The sequence below is a fragment of the Nelusetta ayraudi genome, unplaced genomic scaffold (genome assembly GCF_046127955.1).
Source record: "Nelusetta ayraudi isolate G7.1 ecotype Tasmania unplaced genomic scaffold, CSIRO-AGI_Nayr_v1 ptg000190l, whole genome shotgun sequence".
Classification (NCBI taxonomy): Eukaryota; Metazoa; Chordata; class Actinopteri; order Tetraodontiformes; family Monacanthidae; genus Nelusetta; species Nelusetta ayraudi.
The window spans coordinates 187501-210577 of record NW_027466239.1 but is presented as its reverse complement, the minus strand read 5'-3'; the positions used below and the strand labels follow the sequence as shown (position 1 = coordinate 210577).

Sequence of the window (23077 nt, the reverse complement as noted above, 5' to 3'; positions counted from 1 at the left end):
ACACACACACACACACACACACACACACACACACACACACACTGGTGAGAGCTGTGGAGACGGAGCAGTCACAGTGTAGCATTAGCCAGGAGGCTAACCCACTAGCAGCCCCTGCCAGAGTGTCGAAGGCTCAGACCATCCAGGACCAGTTCACACTGGCTGGTCCTGGTCCTGGTCCTGGTCCTGTTCCGTGGTCCCTGGTCCTAATCCCCCCCCCCACCCTACCAGGCTGTGTTGTCACATGACGCAGCAGGACTGATAAATGTCGTACAACTTCTTTTATTAAGTGATGAAAAATTCACTAAATACAAAGCAGGCCAGAAGAATAGCGAGAGAAGTGAGTGTGTGTGTATGTGTGAGTGTGTGTGTGTGTATGAGTGTGTGAGTGTGTGAGTGTGTGTGTGTGTGTCAGCCGGTCATGGGAGCCTCTTCACACACACACTGATCTTCATCATCGTCGGTTGGGGGCCGAGTGCGCTGGAAGAATCCGAGCTACACACACACACACACACACACACACACACACACACACACAGTGTTAGTCCATGGAAGCAGCCGCCGAGGTGCTGACAGGTGGGCGGGGCTTAGGCGCTCACCTTCCAGAAGATCAGACTGAGCATGCTCAGTAGCAGCAGCCCCGCCATGACGGACAGGAGCATGTAGCCAATGGGGACGTCCTGCTCGCCAGGTGGACGCCACAGCACACGGAGCTGCGTCTGCACGCACACGCAAGTGTGAGTGTGAGTGCGTGTGTGTGTGTGTGTACCTGCGTGTGTGTGTGTCTGTGTGTGTGTGTGTGTGTACCTGTGTGTTTCCTGAGGGCAGCTGCAGCGGCTGAACCCTTGATGACACGTTGATGACGTCATAGAATGCGGAGGAGACGAGCTCATAGTTCAGGTAGGGGGTCTGGGGACACACGCTGGGTGAGTGTGTGTGTGTGTGTGTGTGTGTGTGTGTGTGCGTGTGTGTGTGTGTGTTGCCCTCACCTGGATGAGTGTGTGTGTCCAGAGTGTGGCGGAGATGCGGACCACGCTGCTGAAGCCCCTCCTCAAGCCTGTGAAGTCACACACAAACCTCACACACCCTGCGTCACTGCTGCTGCAGTTCTGCACACACACACACACACACACACACACACACACACACACACACACACACACACACACCTGGATTATCAACGCTGACTCCTACGTGATCTCTGACGCTGCTTGTTTTCTCATTTACCACGGTGACCGTCTCCCCCTGCTGGTCCCACTGAGCTACTGCAGGCACCCTGGAGCCGCTGGAGGGAGGCTGAGAGCAGGAGGGACAGACAGGAGAGGCGGGCTGATGGACAGGTGGGACAGACTGATGGACAGGTGGGACAGACTGACAGACAGACTGATGGACAGGTGGGACAGACTGACAGGTGGGACAGGTGGGACAGACTGATGGACAGGTGGGACAGACTGACGGACAGACTGACGGACAGGATGATGGACAGGTGGGACAGACTGACAGACAGACTGATGGACAGGTGGGTCAGACTGACGGACAGACTGACAGACAGACTGACGGACAGGAGAGACAGACTGACAGACAGACTGACGGACAGGTGGGACAGGTGGGACAGGTGGGACAGACAGACTGACGGACAGGAGAGACAGACTGACAGACAGACTGACGGACAGGTGGGACAGGTGGGACAGACTGACGGACAGGTGGGACAGACTGACAGGTGGGACAGGTGGGACAGACTGACGGACAGGTGGGACAGGTGGGACAGACAGACCAGGTGTGCGTGCGATGCGTTCAAGCTCCTGCAGCTCAGCGCCTCCTGGCTGGCGTTGGGGGAGACCAGCAGCAGGAAGTGGTGTCTCCAGGTGGAGGGGAAGTGGACGGTGAGCCGGCCGCTGACGGTGGCGGGACCCAGGTTCCTCACCTGAGGACGCAGCACCCTCACTCACCTTGGACACCTTAGCACGTAGCACGTAGCACGTAGCATGCTGCTAACGGCCGCTCTCACCTCGTACACGTGTTCCACCAGCACGCCACCCGCCTCCTCTTCCTCCCCCCCCCCGCTCCCAGCATGCACTGCAGGCAGCCAGTCCGGGAGGGACAGGACCACCTCCGGGGGGGAGGAGCCTCTGAGAGTGCAGGGGTCAAGGGTCAGCAGGTCGGGAAGGAAGGACAGGAAGACGCTGGACCAGACCTGGACCAGAACTCACCCCCGGATCTCCAGCGCCGCCGCCGCCTCCACCCACACCGACACCGTCACCTGGTTACTGCTGGACGGGTTCTTACTGAGGGACAGACAGACATGTAGGTGGTGGTGACAGACAGACAGACAGGTGGAGGTGACAGGTGACAGACAGACAGGTGGAGGTGACAGACAGACAGGTGGAGGTGACAGAAATACAGGCAGACAGACAGGTGGTGGTGACTGACAGACAGACAGACAGGCAGGCAGGTGGTGGTGACAGACAGACAGACAGGTGGACAGGTGGAGGTGACAGACAGACAGACAGGTGGTGGTGGTGACAGACAGACAGACAGACAGACGGATAGACGGACAGACAGACAGACAGACAGACAGGCAGGTGGACAGGTGGAGGTGACAGACAGACAGACAGGTGGTGGTGACAGACAGACAGACAGACGGATAGACAGACAGGTGGTGGTGACAGACAGACAGACAGACAAACAGACCTGCGGATGACCAGGCTGAAGTTGATGTGACTGTGGACGTCCTCCAGACCACCGACACTGAACAGCAGGCCAGTCTGCACCTGGACACACACACACACACACACACACACACACACACACACACACACACACACACAGTTGTTCACACATCATCAGCCCCATCGACAAGCACGAGACCCAGCGCAGCTCCGTGGGTGGCGCTCACACTCTGTGTGTGTGTGTGTGTGTGTGTGTGTGTGTGTGTGTGTCTTACTGTGTGTCCTTGTCTCATGGGGTTTCCGAGGTCACAGATGACGACAACTGTGTGGTTGTGTTTCCTCTGAACACACACCAGCCTGTTGACACCCTGAGGACGACAGAACACACCAGTGTGTCTGCGTGTGTGCCTGTGTGTGTCTGTGTGTGTGTGTGTGTGTGTGTGTGTGTGTGTGTGACCTGGCTGCTCTGGAAGTGTGTGTGTTCAGGGATTTGAACCAGCAGCTCGGTCTCATAGGCTCCCTCCCCTCGGTTCTCCGCCCTCACCAGCAGCTTCACCGATTGGTCGGCGCCGACCAGCACGCTGCGCGACGCACTGACACACACACACACACACACACACACACACACACACACACACACACACTGAGTGAGCGGTCGACAGCTAGGTGTCGCTGGTACTGCGTGTTGCTGGTTGGGACTCACGGCTCCACACTCAGCTGGAGTTCAGGAACACACACGTTGTCGTCTCCACAATCCAGGATGATCCTGGTCTACACACACACAGACACGCACACACACACACACACACATACACACACACACACACACACACACACACACACACACACACACACACACACACACACACAGACCAGTCGTTCATCACTAGGCACTGACATCCTGATGAAGATAAGTGTGTGTGTGTGCGTGTGTGTGTGTGTCTATCACACCCACTTGTGTAGCAGTGTAGGTCTGTCCGTGCAGCAAAGCATTGTGGGTAGAGTTTAACAGGTTGACCTCAGCAGTGATGAAGATGGGACTCAGCTTGTCTCGAACTTCCTCCTCAGGCTACACACACACACACACACACACTGAGTTTTAGCATAGCTTGCTAGCTGCCTCCATAACCGTTCTTAGCATTGCTCCCTTGGCTGCAATGCTAAGCTAACAGAAGGTGCTAAGCTAACCAAAGTTAACACAGGAAGTAGACCCTCTGAGAGGAAGTGCACCCACCTAATACACACACACATACACTCCTGTCTCACTCACCCTCAGGTAGGCGGTCCAGTTGGTACAGGCCACGCCCACATCCCTGGGAACCGCCAGCGTGACTGATCCCTGCGGCTGATTGGTCGAGAGGAGGAGGGTCCGACGCGCTATTGGCTGCTTCATCCTGTCCAGCTGAAGCTCCACCCCCACATCTATTACAACCAATCAGCAATCAAGAGAGAGAGGGCACGACCATAGTAGGCTCAGTTAGCTTAGCTTAGCTTAGGGTGCCCCCCGAGTGACCCTTACCTGTCTGCTCCGGGATCCTGTGGCCAGACAGGTGGATGCACATCTTCACCAGGAAGCTGTGGGAGGAGGGGGGAGGTGTTGGAAGTCAGAGGTCAGGGGTAAGGGGTCAGAGGTCAGAGGTTCAGGGGTTCAGGGGTGGTTACCAGGTGACCTGCTGGCCCAGGAGTTGACACTCTCTGACCTCCGGCTGCAGGAAGTCCGGCAGCAGAGTGAGAGAGAGCCGGGAGCCAATCACAGCGCGGGACCTGAGCACGGACACAGGAAGTGATCGTGGTCAGGGTTGAAGGTCGTGGTCGAGGTTCAAGGTCGTGGTCAAGGTTCAAGGTCGTCAGGGTTGAAGGTCGTGGTCAAGGTTCAGGGTCGTCGGGGTTGAAGGTCGTGGTCAAGGTTGAGGGTCGTCAGGGTTGAAGGTCATGGTCAAGGTTGAAGGTCGTCAGGGTTTAAGGTCGTGGTCAAGGTTCACGGTCGTCAGGGTTGAAGATCGTGGTCAAGGTTGAAGGTCGTCAGGGTTTAAGGTCGTGGTCGAGGTTCAGGGTCGTCAGGGTTGAAGGTTGTGGTCGAGGATCAAGGTCGTGGTCGAGGTTCAAGGTCGTCAGCCTTCACAGTCCTGCAGACTCACCTGTAGACGAAGGCTCGGTCTGCCGCCCAGCCCCCCACCAGCAGGTCTGAGCACACAGCAGGAGGACTGATTATTGATCAGTAGTGATTGATTGTTGATTATTGACTACTGATCGGTGATGATTGACTGGAGACTCTGTGACAACTGATCGATTGATAACCGATCACCGATCAGACACACCTGGGAATCCGTTCCCGTCGATGTCGACTCCGCCCCTCAGGGCAAAGCCGAAGGCCGCTCTGCCGCCACTGGCCGCCGGGCTGTCTATCACCTGGGTGGGCGTGGCTGACAAGCCGCCTTCTTTGCCCAGGTAAATAAAAACCTGGCCCCGCCCACCGTCACCTGACCAGGGTGCCCCGACAGCAACGTCTGTGGGGCGAGAGAGAGAGAGAGAGGGAGAGATAGAGGGGGGGGAGACAGAGGGGGGGGAAGGGAGAGAGAGGGGGGGGGGAGAGAGAGGGAGAGGGAGAGTGAGGGGGGGGAGAGGGAGAGAGAGAGGGGGATAGAGAGAGAGGGCGAGAGAGGGAGAGGGAGAGGGGATAGAGAGAGAGAGTGAGAGAGAGGGCGAGAGAGAGAGAGAGGGAGAGACAGATGGAGAGAGGGAAAGAGAGAGAGAGAGAGGGAGAGAGAGAGGGAGGAGAGAGGGAGAGAGAGAGGGAGAAAGAGAGAGAGAGGGAGAGACAGAGAGAGAGGGAGAGAGAGCAAGAGAGAGGGGGAGAGAGAGAGAGACAGACAGACAGACAGACAGACAGATGGAGAGAGAGAGAGAAGGAGAAGGAGAGAGAGACAGAGAGAGACAGAGAGAGAGACAGACAGACAGATGGAGAGACAGAGAGAGGGAGAAGGAGAGAGAGAGAGAGAGGGAGATAGAAAGAGAGAGAGAGAGGGAGAGAGCGAGAGAGACAGAGGGGGAGATAGAGAGAGAGGGAGATAGAGAGAGTGAGAGAGGGAGAGGGAGAGAGAGAGAGAGGGAAATAGAGAGAGAGAGAGAGAGAGAGGTTGTGCACAACTTTAGCTCCACTAGCGCCACCGCCTGCTCACTGGCTTCCAGCTGGTCTAGCAGCTAGCAGGAAGCTAGCCAGCGAGCTAGCCTGGGGCTCACCCTGGTAGCCGTCCATGTCCAGGTCCCCCAGCGGGGCGAGGGCGGAGCCAAAGCGGCCATACACGGTGAAGCCGTCCAGCGATTGGTCGGGCCGAGGGCCGAAGAAGCCGCGACTCCTCTGCAGGTACAGAACCACCTGGAGGAGCAGGAGAGGAACCGTCAGGTGCAGGTGCGGCAGGTGCAGGTGCGGCAGGTGCAGCCAGAAACACACCTGTCCTCGTTCCTGCAGCTGCTCCGTCACCCTGGTCATGAAGAGCGGCGCCCCGATCAGCACGTCGTCCAGGCTGCAAAACACAACAGGGTCAGCATCCACCCACGCTCCACCTGTCTGTCTAACACCTCCCACCTGACTCACACTCACCCGTCGCTGTTCACGTCAGCCACAGACACGCTGTGTCCGAAGTACGACGCCACCTGCAGGACAAAGCAGGGACTGAGGTCTGAAGACTTCTTACCAGGGACCAGAGGTTCTCACCTGAGCTCCCAGGAAGCTGTGGACCACCCTCAGCGCTCCTTGGCTCCGCCCATCATAGACCGTCACCTACACACACACACACACACACACACACACACACACACACACACACACACACACACACACACACACACACAGTGTGACCAGTGGAACCAGTGGAACCAGCGGAACCAGTGGGGACCAGTCCAAGAGTCTTACCGTCCCGGCCGTGTTCCTGTGGTTTGGAACGCCGACCAGGAGATCTGAGCAGAACATGGAGACACTGATGGAGCCAAGATCCACTGATCCATGGATCACTGTGACTGACCGGCAGCCTCAAGGGGGCGCCACCTGGTTCCTGACCTCCACCTTGAGGGATGTGGTGGTGGTGGTGATGATGTCATACCTGGGGTGGAGTCTCCGGTCAGCTGACCGCTGGCCACCGAGTAGCCTGACGAGCACATGCGAGGGTGGATGGTGAGTTGGCCCCGCCCACTGCTCGGTGACATCACTCCAGGTACTCACCACGGTAGACGTCGTACTCTCCCCTCTCGTCTGACTGGCTGACGCCGATGGGCTGCTGGACGAAGGGGCGGGGCTCGCTGCTCCTCCCACTGCTGAGAAGGTCCCTCAGCGCCACCGCAAAGACCTGACCTGAAAGCAGCGAGACCACGTCACAGTGCCGAGCACAGGTGGGGGACAGGTGGAGGAATGAGAGACAGGTGGTGGTGTGAGAGACAGGTGGAGGTGTGAGAGACAGGTGGAGGTGTGAGACAGGTGGAGGTGTGTGAGACAGGTGAGACAGGTGGAGGTGTGAGAGACAGGTGGTGGTGTGAGAGACAGGTGGAGGTGTGAGACAGGTGGAGGTGTGTGAGACAGGTGAGACAGGTGGAGATGTGAGACACTGCAGGTGGAGGTCATAGCTGTTGTAATGCCTCCATTCAGCAGCAGGTGGCGCAAATTCACCCTGGAAATAAAAACTTCCTGGAGCTCCAAACAGCAAGCGGCCATCCTAACACACACACACACACACACACACACACACACACACACACACACACACACACACACACACACACACACACACACACACGCACCATGGGAATGACTTCCTGTTGACAGTGTGCTGCAGTGTGAAGCCCCGCCCACTCCCTGCTCACCTGGGTGATGTCAGCGCTGAAGCCCACCTCGCAGTAGCGCTGGTCGTTTCCTGGACCACAGTCACTCAGTCAGTGTTGCATGCTGGGATATGAACCCCCATCGCCCCTCCCACCCTGCCAGCCCGGCCCTCTCTGCTGCCCTCACCATACTACAGAAAAGTACATTTGCACATCATATAATTTCCACTTGGTGGCGCTGCTTCCACCGTCGTTTATTACTGGTGGAGTTTTTATCCAATCACATTCCAGCTGGCTGCTGTTGCCAGGTGCCGTGAAATCTGCCTGGGACCAGCAAGACCGACGCTGCAGGCGTGAGCAAACTACGGCCCGGGGGCCCATATGTGGCCCGTTGAATTCTTTAATCTGGCCCTGAAGGGAACTTGGAACCGCATGAATAAACCTGAGTTCTGTTTTAGTTTCCCTGCGTGATTGGATAAAGACTCTCGCAGTAATATGTGACAGTGGAGTCAGCGCCACAAAGTGGATGGCATGAGGACAATAACTTTATGATCATATTGACAGGAAAATGTTATTTTCTCTAGTATGGTGAGGCCAACAGAGGAGGACTAGCTGGCCCTGACGGCGCCCCCCACTGGTTCATATGGTTCAGGTGGACTAAATACGACACTGATGGCCTCAGGTGTGTGTGTGTGTGTGTGTGTGTCTTACTGTTCTTCATGCGCTTGTAGTCTTCCTCCACCAGGGCGGCTCTGCAGGGTGAGAAGGGGGCGGAGTCTCCAGTCCGCTGGTCCAGGACCAGGCAGGTGCCCACAGGTGTTCTCCCCGACTCCTCCCCCCACCTGCGCACGTTCCAGTGGAAGAGTGGAGCGCAGGCCTGGCAGTGGGGGTGGGGTGGGGGACCAATCAGAGGGCGGTGAGTTCAGGGTCCCAGGTGCAGGGCAGGAAGTGTGAGCTCTCACCAGCAGCTGGCCGTCGGCCAGGGACCTCAGCGAGGCTCCGAACCACTGGTGGCTCCTGAAGGTCTGGACCAGGAGCCCATCACTGCTGTAGGTCTGCTGGTCACCTGGTACAGGAAGTGACATCAGCACACACCACACACACAGCAGCAGGAGCAGGGGGAGGGGGAGGAGCCAACACACCTGCCGCTTCAAAGTCGATGACATTGCATGACGATGATGTCACATCTCCTGTGGTCCAGGGGCACAGGTACACAGCCCCGCCCTCCTCCACGCCTGATTGGTTGGTGCTGGCTTTAGGAGCTCCAATCACAACAAAGGACCTGTGGAGTGACGGAGCGCTGCAGGTCAGGTTGAGGACCAGGACCAGGACCATAGACAGGACTAGGACCAGGACCAGAACCAGGTCCATAGACAGGACTATAGACAGGACCAGGACAATAGACAGGACTAGGAACAGGACCAGAACCAGGACTATAGACAGGACCAGGACTATAGACAGGACTAGGACCAGAACCAGGTCCATAGACAGGACTATAGACAGGACTAGGACCATAGACAGGGCTAGGACCAGGACCACAACCAGGTCCATAGAGAGTACTATTGACAGGACTAGGACCAGGACCAGGACCATAGACAGGACCATAGACAGTACCATAGACAGGACCAACCAAGACCAGAACCAGGTCCATAGAGAAGACTATAGACAGGACCAGGACCTTAGAGAGGACTATAGACAGGACCAGGACCATTGACCGGACTAGGACCAGGACAAGAACTAGGTCCATAGAGAGGACTATAGACAGGACTAGCACCAGGACCAGGACCAGGTCCATAGACAGGACTATAGACAGGACCAGGACCATTGACAGGACTAGGACCAGGACCATGACCAGATCCATAGACAGGACCAGGACCATAAACCATAGACAGGACCAGGACCAGGTTCTGGGTTCCTACCTGTTGTTGATGGTGTGGAAGTCCAGTGAGAAGCCAAAGAGGCTCCCTGAAGGTCCACTGAAGGCCACAGCTTCATCCAGCAGCTTCACACACACACTCACACTGACACACACACACAGCAGTGCACACACACACCTGAACACACCCATCACACCTGTCTGTCTGTCTGTCTGTCTGTCTGTCTGCCTGTCTGTCTGGCTGTCTGTCCACTGAAGAACTGAATCTCCCCTCACATAAAGCATCTGAAGTCTGTGTGTGTGTGTGTGTGTGTGTGTGTGTGTGTGTGTGTGTGTGTGCGTGTGCGGTGTACACAGGTGATTGACAGGCGGCTGGGTGCGGAGCTCCGCCCCCCCCCACCCCTGCTGCTTCCTGTCGATTGCCTTCCTGCGGCTCCTCCAACGCTCCCTCGCTCGTCTTCTTCTCCTCTTTTCTTCCATCCTTCATTTCCTGGACAGATGACAGCCATCCGGCCGGCCAACTGCCGCTTTATCTGCCGGCTGCGCAGGAAGTGGGCGTTGCCAAGCGGCAGCAGCCTCGTCTTTATCGCCGCGTCCTGAGGCTCCACGCTTCCTGCTGGCCGTCGGAGCTCTGGTGTCCCAGACCAGGACCACCAAGGCCAGGTCTCCTGAGCAACAGGAAGTGAGTGTCGACAGGTCCTGACAGGTCCCAGCAGGTCCTGGCAGGTCCTGACAGGTCCCAGCAGGAAGTGACATCATCCAGGCATCGCCTGCTGACGGTGGAATTTGTAAAGCTTGAAATATTCAAGTCAACAGCAGCCATGAGAAGGTCTCACACACACACACACACACACGCACACACACACGCACACACACACACACAACCATGAATAAGTGTGTGTGTGTGTCCAGGTTTCAGCATCTCACTCATTGTTATGTACGAGCTGATAGAAACCAAATCATGTCAACAACATCTCTGTTCCTGCACCGACTGGACTGGACTGGACTGGACTGGACAGTTCCAGACGGTTCTGGACAGTCCAGTCCAGATGGTTCTGGATTGGACTTCTCTGGACTGTTCCAGACAGTTCTGGATAGTTCCAGACGGTTCTGGACTGTTCTGGACTGGACTGGACTGGACAGTTCCAGACAGTACTGGACAGTTCCAGACGGTTCTGGACAGTTCTGGATTGTTGTGGACTGGACTTCTCTGGACTGTTCCAGACGGTTCTGGACAGTTCAGGGCAGTTCTGGACTGTTCTGGACTGGACTGGACTGGACGGCTCTGGACTGGACTGAACTGTTCCAGATTGTTCTGGACAGTTCAGGGCAGTTCTGGACTGTTCTGGACTGCACTGGACAGTTCCAGACAGTACTGGACAGTTCTGGATTGTTGTGGACTGGACTGCTCTGGACTGGACCGTTCCAGACGGTTCTGGACAGTTCTGGACGTGACGGTTCCTGGAACGGACCTTTGCTGTTCCCAAACCTGACCTGGTTCTGCCGTCACAGGGGGGGCTGCACCGAATGTTCTGTTCTGGACCGGTCTACTCCGGACTCTTGGTGGTTCTGGGAGGGAGGCCGTCGACGTGGCCCGGCTCAATAATTCAACTTCCTGTGTGAGTGTCAGTGGACAAACAACAACCGGCTGAAGGTTCCACGACCTGGCGGCTGGCGCTTCAGCCGACATCCGATCCGCTCCACGTGAATAATTCCCAAGAGCCGCAGTGACAGTGAATCGAGTCGGCGCCGGTACCAGAAAGATTTCCAGGGAGCCGATGGTCAATTCATCTCCTGGTGGTGTTGACGATGCCTCAGGCAGCAGATGTTTGTCGGCTTTGTGTTTCTCCTCATGAATTCACTCAGCAGCCGCCAGCCGCTATAAAAGCCCGGCTGCAGTGGCACCGCAGAACCACTGACACACAACCACTGACACACAACCACTGACACACAACCACTGACACGCACAGCCAAACCAGAACCAGAGGAGCCACCATGGACCGAGGTGAGAAGATCCACCTGTCTACCTGCTCCTATCTGTCTATCAGCTGATCTTCACCTGTCCTCCACCTGTCAATCACCTGACCCCCATCTGTCTCCCTGCTGACCTCCACCTGTCTACCTGCTGACCTCCACCTGACCTCCACCTGTCTACCTGCTCCTACCTGTCTATCAGCTGATCTTCACCTGTCCTCCACCTGTCAATCACCTGACCTCCACCTGACCCCCACCTGTCTACCTGCTGAGCTCCACCTGCCTACCTGCTGACCTCCAGCTGTCTATCAGCTGACCTCCACCTGCCTACCTGTCTGAACTGACCCGTCTGTCTCTCAGTGCTCTTCCTGTTGCCACTGCTGTGTGTGGGCGTGGCCTCCTCTCAGCCAATCACAGAGTGCCAGCGGCTCTTCTCCATCGCCGTGAGCAGAGCTCAACACCTCCACCTGCTGGCCCAGAAGCTCCTGTCTGACTTTGTGAGCGTCGACCCGCGGCTGTTGCGCTACCAGTGATGCTAGTTGCTAGTGCTAATTGTTATGCTAGTTGCAGTGCTAGTTGTGGCGCTAGTTGCGACGCACATTACGACGCTAGTTGCAGTACCAGTGGCGGCACTGGTTGCAGTGCTAGTTGTGATGCTAATTGCAGTGCTAATTGTTATGCTAGTTGCAGTGCTAGTAGCGATGCTAGTCCCAGTGTGTGAAGTGGTGTTGCTGCTGCTGCTGCGGGCGCAGCAGGAGATCTCTCTGCAGGCGGAGGAGCAGACGGAGGAGCAGCAGCAGCACAACAAGATCTTCCTGCAGGACTCGGACTGCAAGTCCGACTACATCATCAGCCCCAACCACAAGCACGAGACCCAGCGCAGCTCCGTAGGTGGCGCTCACACTCTGTGTGTGTGTGTGTGTGTGTGTGTGTGAAAGTTTTTATTTACAGGGTGAATTTTTCGCCACCTGCTGCTGACTGGAGGCATCACAACAGTGATGACCTCCACCTGTGTGTCTCCTCCACCTGCTGTGTCTCCTCCACCTGTGTGTCTCACACCTCCACCTGCTGTCCCACTCCTCCACCTGTGTGTCACCTCCACCTGCTGTCTCACACCTCCACCTGTGTGTCTCCTCTAACTACTGTGTCTCACACCTCCACCTGCTGTGTCTCCTCCACCTGTGTGTCTACTCCACCTGTGTGTCTCCTCCACCTGCTGTCCCACTCCTCCACCGGTGTCTCACTCCTCCACCTGCTGTGTCTCACACCTCCACCTGCTGTCCCACACCTCCACCTGTGTGTCTCCTCCAACTACTGTGTCTCACACCTCCACCTGCTGTGTCTCCTCCACCTGCTGTCTCACACCTCCACCTGTGTGTCTCCTCCAACTACTGTTTCTCACACCTCCACCTGCTGTGTCTCCTCCACCTGCTGTCCCACTCCTCCACCTATGTGTCTCCTCCACCTGCTGTCTCACTCCTCCACCTGCTGTGTCTCACACCTCTACCTGTGTGTCTCCTCCACCAGGTGCTGAAGCTGCTGGAGGTCTCCTACCACCTGCTGGACTCCTGGGAGCTTCCCAGCCGCTCGCTGCCCGGAGCTCTCAGGACGCAGATCTCAGAGAAACTGTCGCAGCTCAAGGCCGGAATCCGCCTGCTGTTCAAGGTCTCTCTCTCTCACACACACACACACAGTAGAGAGATGTTGTTGAAATTCTGAACAAATGTAAAACTGTATGTATCTAAAGGAAGGAGGAGGTGTCAGAGGGTGGGGGAGAGAGGAGGGGAGGAGGAGCAAAAGGAGGAGGTGAAGAAGATGTAGGTGGCAAGGAGGAGGAGTTAAAGGGGGCAGAGGAGGTGAAGAAGCTGAAGGAGAGAAATGAGGAGGTGGTGAAGGTGGGGAGGAGGAGGGAGAGGAGGTGGAGGAGAGAGAGAGAAGAGAAAAGGAAGGTGGAGGAGGAGGAGGTGAAGGTGGGTGGAGGAGAGAGAGAAGAGAAAAGGAAAGAGGTGGAGGAGGAGGTGAAGGTGGGTGGAGGAGAGAGAGAGAGAGAAGAGAAAAGGAAGGAGGTGGAGGTGGAGGAAGTGAAGGTGGGTGGAGGAGAGAGAGAGAGAGAGAGAGAAGAGAAAAGGAAAGTGGAGGAGGTGACAGAGGGTGGGAGGTGGTAGAGGAGGTGGAGGAGAGAGAGAGAGAGAGAGAGAAGAGAAAAGGAAGGAAGGAGGTGGAGGAGGAGGTGAAGGTGGGTGGAGGAGAGAGAGAGAGAGAGAGGAGAAAAGGAAGGTGGAGGAGGAGGAGGAGGTGACAGAGGGTGGGAGGTGGTAGAGGAGGTGGAGGAGAGAAAGAGAGAGAAGGAAGAGAAAAGGAAGGAGGAGGAGGAGGTGGCAGACGGTGGGAGGTGGAGGAGAGAGAGAGAAAGAGAGAGAGAAGAGAAAAGGAAGGAGGAGGAGGAGAGCCACGCTGCTCAGTCTCCCTCTGACCTGTGTTGGGGGGGCGTGTCCCACCTCCTCCCAGCAGGCCAACCAGGGAGCAGCGGAGGTGCTGACTGAGGGCTCAGCGCCCCTGCTGGACGACTACAGGAACTTCTACCGGAGCGCCGAGTCGCTGGCCTGCTTCAAGAAGGACATGCACAAGGTGGAGACCTACCTGACGGTGGGCAAGTGCCGCCTGTCCCCAGAGGCCAACTGCACCCTGTAGCCCCGCCCCCTCCGCGGCATCGCCTCATCCGGTGGCCCCGCCCCCTCTCCTCCTCCTTTCACCCCCTCACTAGCGCCACCCACTTTCCTGCTTCTGTTTAGCTTTAACACCTCGAGACTCTGGGGGGGGGGGTTGATGATGTCATGATGATGTTGTGATGTCACATGGCTGCTGTGAGGGTCCACGTTAGCGCTGTTAGCTCTTTGATAGCCCGGTGTTAGCCACCCTGGAGCCACACGAGGAGGCGGCTCACCTGGGTTAATCTGGGTTAATCTGGGTTAATCAAGACTGACTCAGGCTACCAAACTAACCCAGGCTAGGCCAGACTGACCCAGAAAGATAGGTGTTAACAGGAAGCGATGTGTGAAACTGTCATCATCTGTGAAATAAACTCTGTGTGTTGCATTCAATGGCCGCGGGCCGTTTGGACTTTGTGTTGCGCCTCGACAAAAACACGACAAACGCTTGCTGCAATGGGTCAGCGCGGCAGAGCTCCTCCCCACCAGCAGGGGGCGCCGAGCATTGAGCCCACCTGCTTCACTCTGGCTGGAACACTTTAGTTGGTTTGACTTTGGATTAAAAAAAAAAAAAAAAAAAAGAAAATTATGAAAACAACTAAAGGACTCTGTGGCGCCCTCTGCTGGAAGGCGACAGCAGCTGCTGAGGAAGCCCTCCGGTCAGCAGGGGGCATTGCTTCAAACTGGCTGGGGTGTTTTTCTAATGGCTTATCATTGAACCTGAAAAAATGTTAGCATGGCAAATCCCATACTAATAAAAAAATAAAATAAAAAAATATAATAAGAATAACAATAATAATAATATTAATAATATAAATGTTTTTGCATTTCTTTGTCTTTAAATGGAACCTTGCCTGAGGTTAAACTGACTACAATATTTTTCTATTATAGAAAAATATGAGAATGCAAAATCTCAACAAGCACAAAAATGCAAAAAAAAAAAAAAAAAAGGCAACGTTTCTGTTTTTTTTCTTTTTTTTTAAATGATTTTAATGATTTTAATGACAGAACTATTCTAAGGATCTGACCAGCAGAGTGTGGGTCCACTCTGTGTGAACGCCTGCACCGAGTGGAACTGAAGGTCACCCGGGTTCCTCCCGACCTCCGTCGTGAACTCGGTAGCACCGACGTCTGGTGCGAATCGGACCCACTTGAGATGGAAACTGGAAATCAATGCTGTTCTAAGGAGAACCAGCACCACACGTCTAGCACCCTGTTAAAAGCTGCTGCTGCTGCTGCTGCTGCGAGGGGAGCTTCACCAGCAGCTCGTCGTTCCTCCTCCTCACATCTTCTGACGCCCTCTGGAAAAACACCACAGGAAGTCGCGTCATTGCAACTGTTCTCAGCCCGCGCCTCATTGGTCGTCGTGTTGTAGTGACGACGGCAGCGACTGAGACCGAGACCTGGTCAAGACCTGACCGAGTCCTGATCCAGACCTGATCTACACCTGACCTAGACCTGAGCTAGACACCTGACAAAGACCTAATCTACACCTGACCTAGACCTGACCTAGACCTAATCTACACCTGACCTAGACCTGATCGAGACCTGATCTAAACCTGATCTAGACCTGACCTAGACCTGACCTAGACCTAATCTACACCTGACCTAGACCTGACCTAGACTTGACCTAGACCTGGTCAAGATCTGGTCAAGATCTGGTCAAGACCTGGTCTAGACAAAAAAAAACAAAAACCGTCTCTGGCCAAAATTTAAAGACATTAACCGAGTAAAGAATTTTGAAGGGTTTCTGAAAATGTTCTTCCACAACGGTCTGAAGTCTTACAGTGGAAATGCAAAGTTCTTCCACAGGTTGCTGATGGTGGCCTGCAGGTGAGGTTTGTTCTCGTTGTTTCTGCTCGACAGTTTCTCCTTTGGAGCTGATCTCCTCCTCAGTCCACTGACTCTGGTGCCACCTCCAGCTCTCATCTTCACCTGCTGCTGCTGCCTGGACCCACCTGACTGATCCAAGACCTGAGAGGACAGAACAGAACATCTTTATTCAGCCCACGTTGGGGGAATCTGCTCCCTGCAGCAACAGGAAGTGGTGCAAAGAGGAGGAGAACATTCTGAAAACAAGATGTTCACACAACATAAGAGAGGAGAGCTATCTTTGCCTTTGGTTTGGGGATCTCCAGGGTTCCTACCTCAGCTGTGTGTGGAGAAGAACTTCGCTGCTCTGGACGTCTGCTTGAAGTCAGTTCCTGAAAATGCACCAAAAAAATGACACGTGAAGATCAGCTTGATGGCTGTGGAGGATTAACGTGGAGGTCTCTAGACAATAGAACTGAACGTACTGATGCAGACGGCTGATGGGGGGAGGGAGGGAGGTGGTCACCAGGTGGTTCACAGTGAGAGATCTGATCATCTGGAGGTGCGGGAGAGTCTGGGAGACCATCACTGAGACCAGTGCTTGGATCAGAGTGGGGAGGAGCTTCAGTAGAGCGCAGAGTCTTGGTGTGACAGGAGAAGGTCTTGTGATACTTGAAGTGCTGCAGGGCGACCCAGCCTAAAGTCGACCTGGAGCTCCCTGATGCTTCCTTGGAGGTAGAGTTGGCTGAAGACTGGAGGTCCTGACTGGCTGTTTCAGGGGGTGCGGAGCTCTGTGGTGGAGATGTGGGGCTCTGTGGTGGAGATGCGGGGCTCTGTGGTGGAGATGCGGGGCTACTGGGAGTGCTGACGAGTGCAGCCTTGGTGTGGACACTCTGAGCCTTGACAAAGCCAGGTGGAGCTGAAGATGTTCCACTTGGCTCCGGGTGTTTCTTCACCGCTGGACTGCCACTGCTGAAGAACCTACAGGATTGAACATTCACTTCAGTTCAGGGTTTAGCTCTACAGTGCAGGACCACAACACCACCACCACAACAAGAGAGAGACATCACTGCGACTCTGGGACACACTGTTGTACTTTGACCAGAAGTCCAACTAGATGATGGGGTGCATCATTGAATCCGTGCACTAGACATTACAGCAACAGGTTTCTTTCCTCCTATGAGGTGGCTCACCACAACACCCCATCCATCTGCTGCTGCTCCGCTACCCCCCTCTGGCACATTTTACAACCCATTGTGGCCCCATCCGGTCAAACAGTTGGTCCAGCCCTGGTCTGGGTGGTTCTAGGGTGGTCTAGGATGTTCAGTAGTGGTTCTAAGGGATTCTGGGTTGGTTCCAGGGCGGTCTGAATAGCTCTGTGTGGTTCTAGAGTGGATCTTAGGTTGTTTTAGGGTGGTTTTAATAGTTCTAAGTGGTCCTAGGGTGGTTATAGTTGATTCTAGGGTGGTCTGGGCAGTTCTGTAGTGGTTCCAAGAGGTTCTGGGGTGGTTCTGTAGTGGTTCTGGGGTGGTTCTAGGGTGGTCTGGGTGGTTCTGTAGTGGTTCTAAGTTGTCCTGGGGTGATTCTAGTTGGTTCTAGGCTGGTCTGGGTGGTTCTATAGTGGTTCCAAGTGGTTCTGGGGTGGTTCTAGGCCAGGCATAGGCAAACTACAAAACTTGGTCACCGAAACATCCAACTGCTGGTGCTGCGACATTCCAGAACCCACCGTAACCCACCGCAACTTCAAGGGGCTGTCGGAGTAAAAAGCTACGGCGTGATTGGCTTAATTGGCAAGTCGGACGTCACTGATTGGAACAGAAGAAGGAAGGTGTGACCTGCTGCATATTGCCTGGCAGTCGTCTGTCGCTTCACCGTTTCTTCTCTGCAGCTGGGTGGCAAAGACTCCGCAAGGCCTGGGCTTCTTATTGGACGCCGCAGAGTCTGGAAGCTGATTGGACCGTGACCGCTTCTGATTGGATGTCAAGTACTGCTGGACCAGGTCCTCATCTGTCAAGCACACGTCTTTGGGAGATAGAAGAAACAAAAAAGGAGGTTAATCATCGATTAATCACAATAATGTCACGTCCAGGTCGGACTAAGTAGAACCCCTCCATGTTCTCCCAGTGTCTACTGGGTTCTCTCCATGTTCTCCCAGTGTCTACTGGGTTGTCTACTGGGTTGTCTCCATGTTCTCCGTGTGTCTACTGGGTTCTCTCCCAGTGTCTACTGGGTTCCCTCAATGTTCTCCGTGTGTCTACTGGGTTCCCTCCATGTTCTCCGTGTGTCTACTGGGTTCCCTCCATGTTCTCCCGGTGTCTACTGGGTTGTCTAATCGGTTCTCTCCCAGTGTCTACTGGGTTGTCTACTGGGTTCCCTCCATGTTCTCCGTGTGTCTACTTGGTTGTCTACTGGGTTCTCTCCCAGTGTCTACTGGGTTCTCTCCATGTTCTCTGTGTGTCTACTGGGTTGTGTACTGGGTTCTCTCCCAGTGTCTACTGGGTTCCCTCCATGTTCTCCGTGTATCTACTAGGTTGTCTACTGGGTTCCCTCCATGTTCTCCTTGTGTCTACTGGGTTCCCTCCATGTTCTCCCAGTGTCTACTGGGTTCTCTCCATGTTCTCCCAGTGTCTACTAGGTTGTCTCCATGTTTTTTGTGTGTCTACTGGGTTCTCTCCCAGTGTCTACTGGGTTCTCTCCATGTTCTCTGTGTGTCTACTAGGTTGTCTACTGGGTTCTCTCCCAGTGTCTACTGAGTTCTCTCCATGTTCTCTGTGTGTCTGCTTGGTTCTCCGCCTCCAACCACCCTGATATCCTGGCGCTGGATGACCCACTCCGCCAGCGTACCTTCTCTGGGCCTCTTGACCTGCAGCTCCCCACACGGGATCCTCCTGGAGGTCACTCGCTCTTCTTCGCTGGACCGCGAAGGTCGACGTGGCGACGCAGCGTCTGACAGTTTGGACTCGGAGCGACACGCGGGCCGGAAGTCTCTGCTCCAAACGCTGCCACCTGCTGACACAACGTCACTCCAGTGCCGACTCGAGGCCGCAGGCATCTGGAAGTTTTGAAATTCCGACCGTTCACATTGAAATGTACCGCAACAGTGTTTGCGATGCCTGGGGGGAGACTTTGAGTGGTGGTTCTCTCTGACCTGTTTGTCGGGGTCAAAGTCGTCGATCCTCTCCAGGCTGTTGAGGTCGAGGTTGCCCACGGCCAACTGAAGGTCCCGGTCGTCTCCTAAATGCCTGGATCGAAGCTCGTCAAGGATCACAGTGGTGAACTGAATGACTAGATGGAGGCTGGTCTGGCTCAGGCACTACCTGGGGGGCTACGCATCAGCCAGAACCTTCCACCACTCACCTTCTGGGAAACAAGGAATAGAACGCGTTGAGAACTTCACATCTCTCTGAAGCAACTTCTCAAAATGTGGGAGACGTGGAGAAGGACGCACGGACCAGAACGGGGATCATCATCTCTGCAGTGACCGACACCAGGAAGGGGTGGAGCCAATAGAGGGGACTCGTCGGTAAGACCAGTTCCAGAAGATCGTCTAACGCCTACACAAGGTTCCATCCCCTCGTGGTTCCCCATGTGAAGCAGGAGGTGCAGCCAGAAGCTCCCCTCCACCCACCCAGGACAAGATTCATCTGAGTGGAACAAGTCCAACTCCCTGTCAGCGACTGTGTCCAACTGTGCTTCATCCAGATCCATCTCAAAATAAAAAGAACCAAGAACCGAGTGTGACGTAGAGTCACCGGCGACGGGACGAGAAGGATACAGTCCAGCGTACGACAGTGTGCCCACGTCCAGGTGCTGTGGGTACGGACTGAGCGGCACCGCCTTCCTCCCGACCGGGTCAAAGACCAGCTGGTACAGGAAGGTGTTGTTGGCCCGGGTGAATCCCTCCACGTATTCTGCAGGGACCGTGAGACTCATCTTGAGGTAGTGGCCCATCTTCCTGATGACCTGGGCAGGAAAGCACAGAGAAGATGAGGTCAGCAACGGTTGGACCAGGACTGGAAGTCATGGCACGCGTGTGGTGCATTAGAATAATAAGAAAACAACAACAACAAGGAGCATTTATCAATCATTTGATCAACATTGTCATCTTTAAGAAAACCTCTGCTCAGGACGGCTTTCTGTCCGTTAATCTTCACAATCACAAAGGTCAGAAGGCAGGAGAAGGTCATGGAGTCCCTCTCACAGACTCCTCCTCCTCCACTTTCTTCTCCTTCTTCTCCTCCTTCACTTTCTTCTCCTCCTCCTCCCCCTCCTTCCCTGTCCTTCTTCCCCTTCTCCTCCCCTCCTCCTCCACTTTCTCTTCCTTCTCTTCTTTTTTCTTCTCCTCCTCCTTTTCCTTCTCCCCTCCCCTGTCCTCCTTCTACTCCACTTTCTTCTTCTTCTTCTCCTCCTCCTCCTCCTCCTCCTCCTCCTCCTCCTCTGTCCTTCTTCTCCTTCTCGTCGTCCTCCTCCTCCACCTCCTCCTTTTCCTTTTCCTTCTTCTCCTCCTCCTCCTCCTCCTCCTCCACTTTCTCCTCTTTTTTCTCCTCCTTCCCCCCCCCTCCTCCACCACCTCCTTTTCTTCTTCTTCTTCTTCTTCTTCTTCTTCTTCTCCTCCTCCTCCTCCTCCTCCTCCTCCTCCTCTTCTTTTTCTTCTTTTTCTTCTTCCTCTTCTTCTTCCTCCTCCTCCCAGCCGCAGCAGCTTGCAGGCCTTGCCTGTCCTCCTCCTCCTCCTCCTCCTCCTCCTCCTCCTCCTCCTCCTCCTCCTCCTCCTCCTCCTCTCCCCCCCCCTCCCTCTCCCTCTCCCTCCTCCTCCTCCTCCTCCCCCTCCCTCTCCTCCTCACCTTGAGGATGTCTGGCTCGGTGGCCAGCCGCAGCAGCTTGCAGGCCTTGCCCAGGCCGATGCCCGGCAGCGAGGGCAGGTAGTCGCAGCCGGACAGGATGCACATGTGGCGGAACTTCTCCTCGGTGAAGACGTCGCCCAGCGAGCGGCAGCGGCCCAGGTTGTCCCGGTCTATTTCCAGCCCGTTGCCGTGCTTGTCCATTTTCAGAACCACCTGGGGGACGCCAGAGAGAGGAAGCACGCAGTGAGAGGAGGGACGGCTGAGGAGAGCTTCCATCAGGTGCTGGGCCGACTGCTCGACCAGAGGCCACGGTGGGTGAGGGGGCCGGAGCAGCAGCAGATGGATAGAAGTGTTTCTGTGAGCCACCTCATAGCAGGAGACAATAGTTTGCAGTTTTGTAGTTTGCTGCCCATGCCTGCTCAAGAACAAGCTAGAACCACCCAGAACTATTCAGGGACATCCAGAACCACCCCAGGACCACCATGAAACCACCCCAGAACAACCTAGAACCACCCCAGAACTATCTAGAACTACCTGGAACCACCCCCGAACAACCTAGAACCACCCAGAACTATCCAGGGCCATCCAGAACCACCCCAGGACCACTGCGAAACAACCCCAGAACTACCTAGAACTATCTAGAACTACCTGGAACCACCCCAGAACTATCTACAACTACCCCAGAACTACCTAGAACCCCCCCCCAAGCACTATCCAGAACTACCTGTAACCACCACAGAACTGCCTAGAACAACTTAGAACCACCCAGAACTATCTAGAACTACCTGGAACCACCACAGAGCTATTTAAAGCCACACCTGGACCGAATAGACCAGGGCTGGCCAACTGTTAGACTGGTGGGGCCACACTGGGTTCTACAGTGTGCCAGAGGGGGGTAGCGGAGCAGCAGCAGATGGATGCAGTGTTCTGCTGAGCCTCCTCATAGAAGGCAACAATATATTATGGGATATCATGGAGGAAACATGTTGCTGGAATGTCACTGGAGAATGAAGCAAAGTTGCAACCAAGTCAGAGTCTCTGAAGCCCCACCAGGGTGTTTAGCTCTTAGAAGCTCCTGGAACCATCCAGAACCACCCTAACCCACCTCTGGAACCTCTAGGGTGTCTTGCTCTTTATTGAAATGACTGTGAAAACAGTGGAAACATGGAGGAGATGCAGCTGTTTGATGACTGACTGAGTGTTAATATCGTTTCTTCTAGTTCGTCGGGCCATGATGTGGCCCCCGGGCCGCAGTTTAGCCCACGCCTGGTTCAGGTAATGAGTGGAAAGGTAGCCTGCGGGTGGGATGAACACACCTTCTTACAGCCAAAGGCCAGCAGGTCCGAGTCTTCGGTGATGACGGCCTGGGCCAGTCCGGCCTTGGTCAGGTACGCCAGCTGAGCGTCGGCTTCGTACGGAGCCACGATGCAGTCCACCCCTCTGGCCCTGGCCACCTGGTGGAGGAGGCAGGAGGAGCAGTTCACACACACAGACACACACACACACACACACACGCACGCAACGCTGCTTCATCGGTGAATGTGTCGACTGAAGCGGGCGACAACACAACGGAAGACGGTAGGCGGTCCGGGACCTTCCACCACCATGGAAGCCGTGGGAGAGCCTGGACCGGCAATGCTGGAGGCTCCTCCTCCTCCTCCTCCTCCACTTTCTTCTCCTTCTTCTCCTTCTCCTCCTCCACTTTCTCCTCCTTCTCCTCCTCATCATCTTCCTCCCCCCCCTCCTCCTCCTCCCCTGTCCTCCTTCTTCTTCTCCTCCTCCTCCTCCTCCTCCACTTTCTTCTTCATCTTCCTACTCCTCTTTTTTCTCCTTCTCCTCCTCCTTCTCCTCCCCTGTCCTTCTTCTTCTTCTCCTCCTCCTCCTCCTCCTCCACCACTTTCTTCTTCTTCTCCTCCTCCTCTTTCTTCTCCTCCTCCTGGCTTGAGAGAACTCCGAGGTCCGTTACCTTGATGAGGTCGTGCGCCATGGCCGGCGTGATGTTGACGCAGCGCGTGAAACAATCTCTGGCTTCAGACACTTTGCCTTCGCGCAGCAGCTGCCGCCCTCGCCTCAGGTTGGCTTCCCTGCGCCTGACACACACACACACACACACACACACACACACACACACACACACACACACACACACACACACACACACACACACACACACACACACACACACACACACACACACACACACACACACACACGGCCAACATGGTTTCATTTGACAGAGAGTAACTTACAGAAGGCCACAAGAAGAGAAAAACATTGCGGGAAGGAGACTTTTACGGAACTTTTCATTTCGAGTTTTAAGTTGAATTTTCGCGAATAAAGTAAAAAAAAAAAAAAATATTCATGAAAAAAAGTAGATGTAAAAAAAAA

At 55.1% G+C, this 23077-nt stretch overlaps 3 protein-coding genes across 7 annotated transcripts in view; 1 reads left to right on the top strand and 2 right to left on the bottom strand.

Annotated features, from left to right (window-relative positions):
* Window positions 1–263: 263 nt before the first annotated feature.
* Window positions 264–9670, bottom strand: itga2b (integrin, alpha 2b). Of its 4 annotated transcripts, XM_076015417.1 has the most exons (31): window positions 9398–9669; window positions 8621–8760; window positions 8441–8544; window positions 8190–8355; window positions 7521–7570; window positions 7327–7372; window positions 6886–7014; window positions 6767–6811; window positions 6580–6623; window positions 6382–6447; window positions 6268–6320; window positions 6118–6190; window positions 5907–6042; window positions 4985–5173; window positions 4805–4850; window positions 4329–4430; window positions 4186–4241; window positions 3937–4088; window positions 3622–3735; window positions 3370–3437; window positions 3124–3259; window positions 2942–3034; window positions 2689–2768; window positions 2208–2282; window positions 2006–2126; window positions 1772–1921; window positions 1225–1293; window positions 987–1106; window positions 805–906; window positions 597–716; window positions 264–492 (listed from the first exon to the last, which is right to left on the bottom strand). In XM_076015417.1, the coding sequence occupies exons 1-31, from the start codon at window positions 9637–9639 to the stop codon at window positions 409–411; spliced, it is 3171 nt and encodes a 1056-aa protein (XP_075871532.1). In that variant the 5' UTR covers window positions 9640–9669; the 3' UTR covers window positions 264–408. The 4 variants fall into 4 exon arrangements, with proteins under 4 accessions (XP_075871532.1, XP_075871533.1, XP_075871534.1 ...); XM_076015418.1 differs by lacking the exons at window positions 7327–7372; window positions 7521–7570; XM_076015419.1 differs by lacking the exons at window positions 264–492; window positions 597–716; window positions 805–906; window positions 987–1106; window positions 1225–1293 and adding exons at window positions 1512–1603; window positions 1647–1711 and having other exon boundaries at window positions 9398–9670.
* A 2198-nt stretch (window positions 9671–11868) lies between these two features.
* gh1 (growth hormone 1) lies at window positions 11869–14405 on the top strand. Of its 2 annotated transcripts, none has more exons than XM_076015430.1 (3): window positions 11869–12215; window positions 12856–12993; window positions 13840–14405. In XM_076015430.1, the coding sequence occupies exons 1-3, from the start codon at window positions 11886–11888 to the stop codon at window positions 14017–14019; spliced, it is 648 nt and encodes a 215-aa protein (XP_075871545.1). In that variant the 5' UTR covers window positions 11869–11885; the 3' UTR covers window positions 14020–14405. The 2 variants fall into 2 exon arrangements, with proteins under 2 accessions (XP_075871545.1, XP_075871544.1); XM_076015429.1 differs by having other exon boundaries at window positions 13837–14405.
* Window positions 14406–16086: 1681 nt separating this feature from the next.
* Window positions 16087–23077, bottom strand: part of exo1 (exonuclease 1) — a 7806-nt gene continuing 815 nt past the window's right edge. The window contains exons 3-11 of the mRNA XM_076015504.1: window positions 22656–22779; window positions 22006–22143; window positions 20690–20902; window positions 19624–19811; window positions 18997–19090; window positions 18693–18900; window positions 17684–17870; window positions 16334–16829; window positions 16087–16240 (exon numbers count right to left, since the gene is read on the bottom strand). Of these exons, the coding sequence (XP_075871619.1) occupies window positions 16121–16240; window positions 16334–16829; window positions 17684–17870; window positions 18693–18900; window positions 18997–19090; window positions 19624–19811; window positions 20690–20902; window positions 22006–22143; window positions 22656–22779 (1768 nt within the window). The 3' untranslated portion in view covers window positions 16087–16120. The remainder of the gene's footprint in view (window positions 16241–16333; window positions 16830–17683; window positions 17871–18692; window positions 18901–18996; window positions 19091–19623; window positions 19812–20689; window positions 20903–22005; window positions 22144–22655; window positions 22780–23077) is intronic.

What these genes read in the sequence shown, in the direction of transcription:
- itga2b (XM_076015417.1), bottom strand. Translation starts at nt 9,639, where the DNA reads ATGCTTTATGTGAGGGGAGATTCAGTTCTTCAGTGGACAGACAGCCAG. An exon ending in CAGGATCCCGGAGCAGACAG is followed by an intron (nt 4,089 to 4,185) that starts GTAAGGGTCACT and finishes TGGTTGTAATAG; the next exon opens with ATGTGGGGGTGGAGCTTCAG. An exon ending in TTCAGCCTGGTCATCCGCAG is followed by an intron (nt 2,283 to 2,688) that starts GTCTGTTTGTCT and finishes TCTGTCCCTCAG; the next exon opens with TAAGAACCCGTCCAGCAGTA.
- gh1 (XM_076015429.1), top strand. Translation starts at nt 11,886, where the DNA reads ATGCTAGTTGCAGTGCTAGTTGTGGCGCTAGTTGCGACGCACATTACG. An exon ending in ACGAGACCCAGCGCAGCTCC is followed by an intron (nt 12,216 to 12,855) that starts GTAGGTGGCGCT and finishes CTCCTCCACCAG; the next exon opens with GTGCTGAAGCTGCTGGAGGT. An exon ending in GAATCCGCCTGCTGTTCAAG is followed by an intron (nt 12,994 to 13,836) that starts GTCTCTCTCTCT and finishes ACCTCCTCCCAG; the next exon opens with CAGGCCAACCAGGGAGCAGC.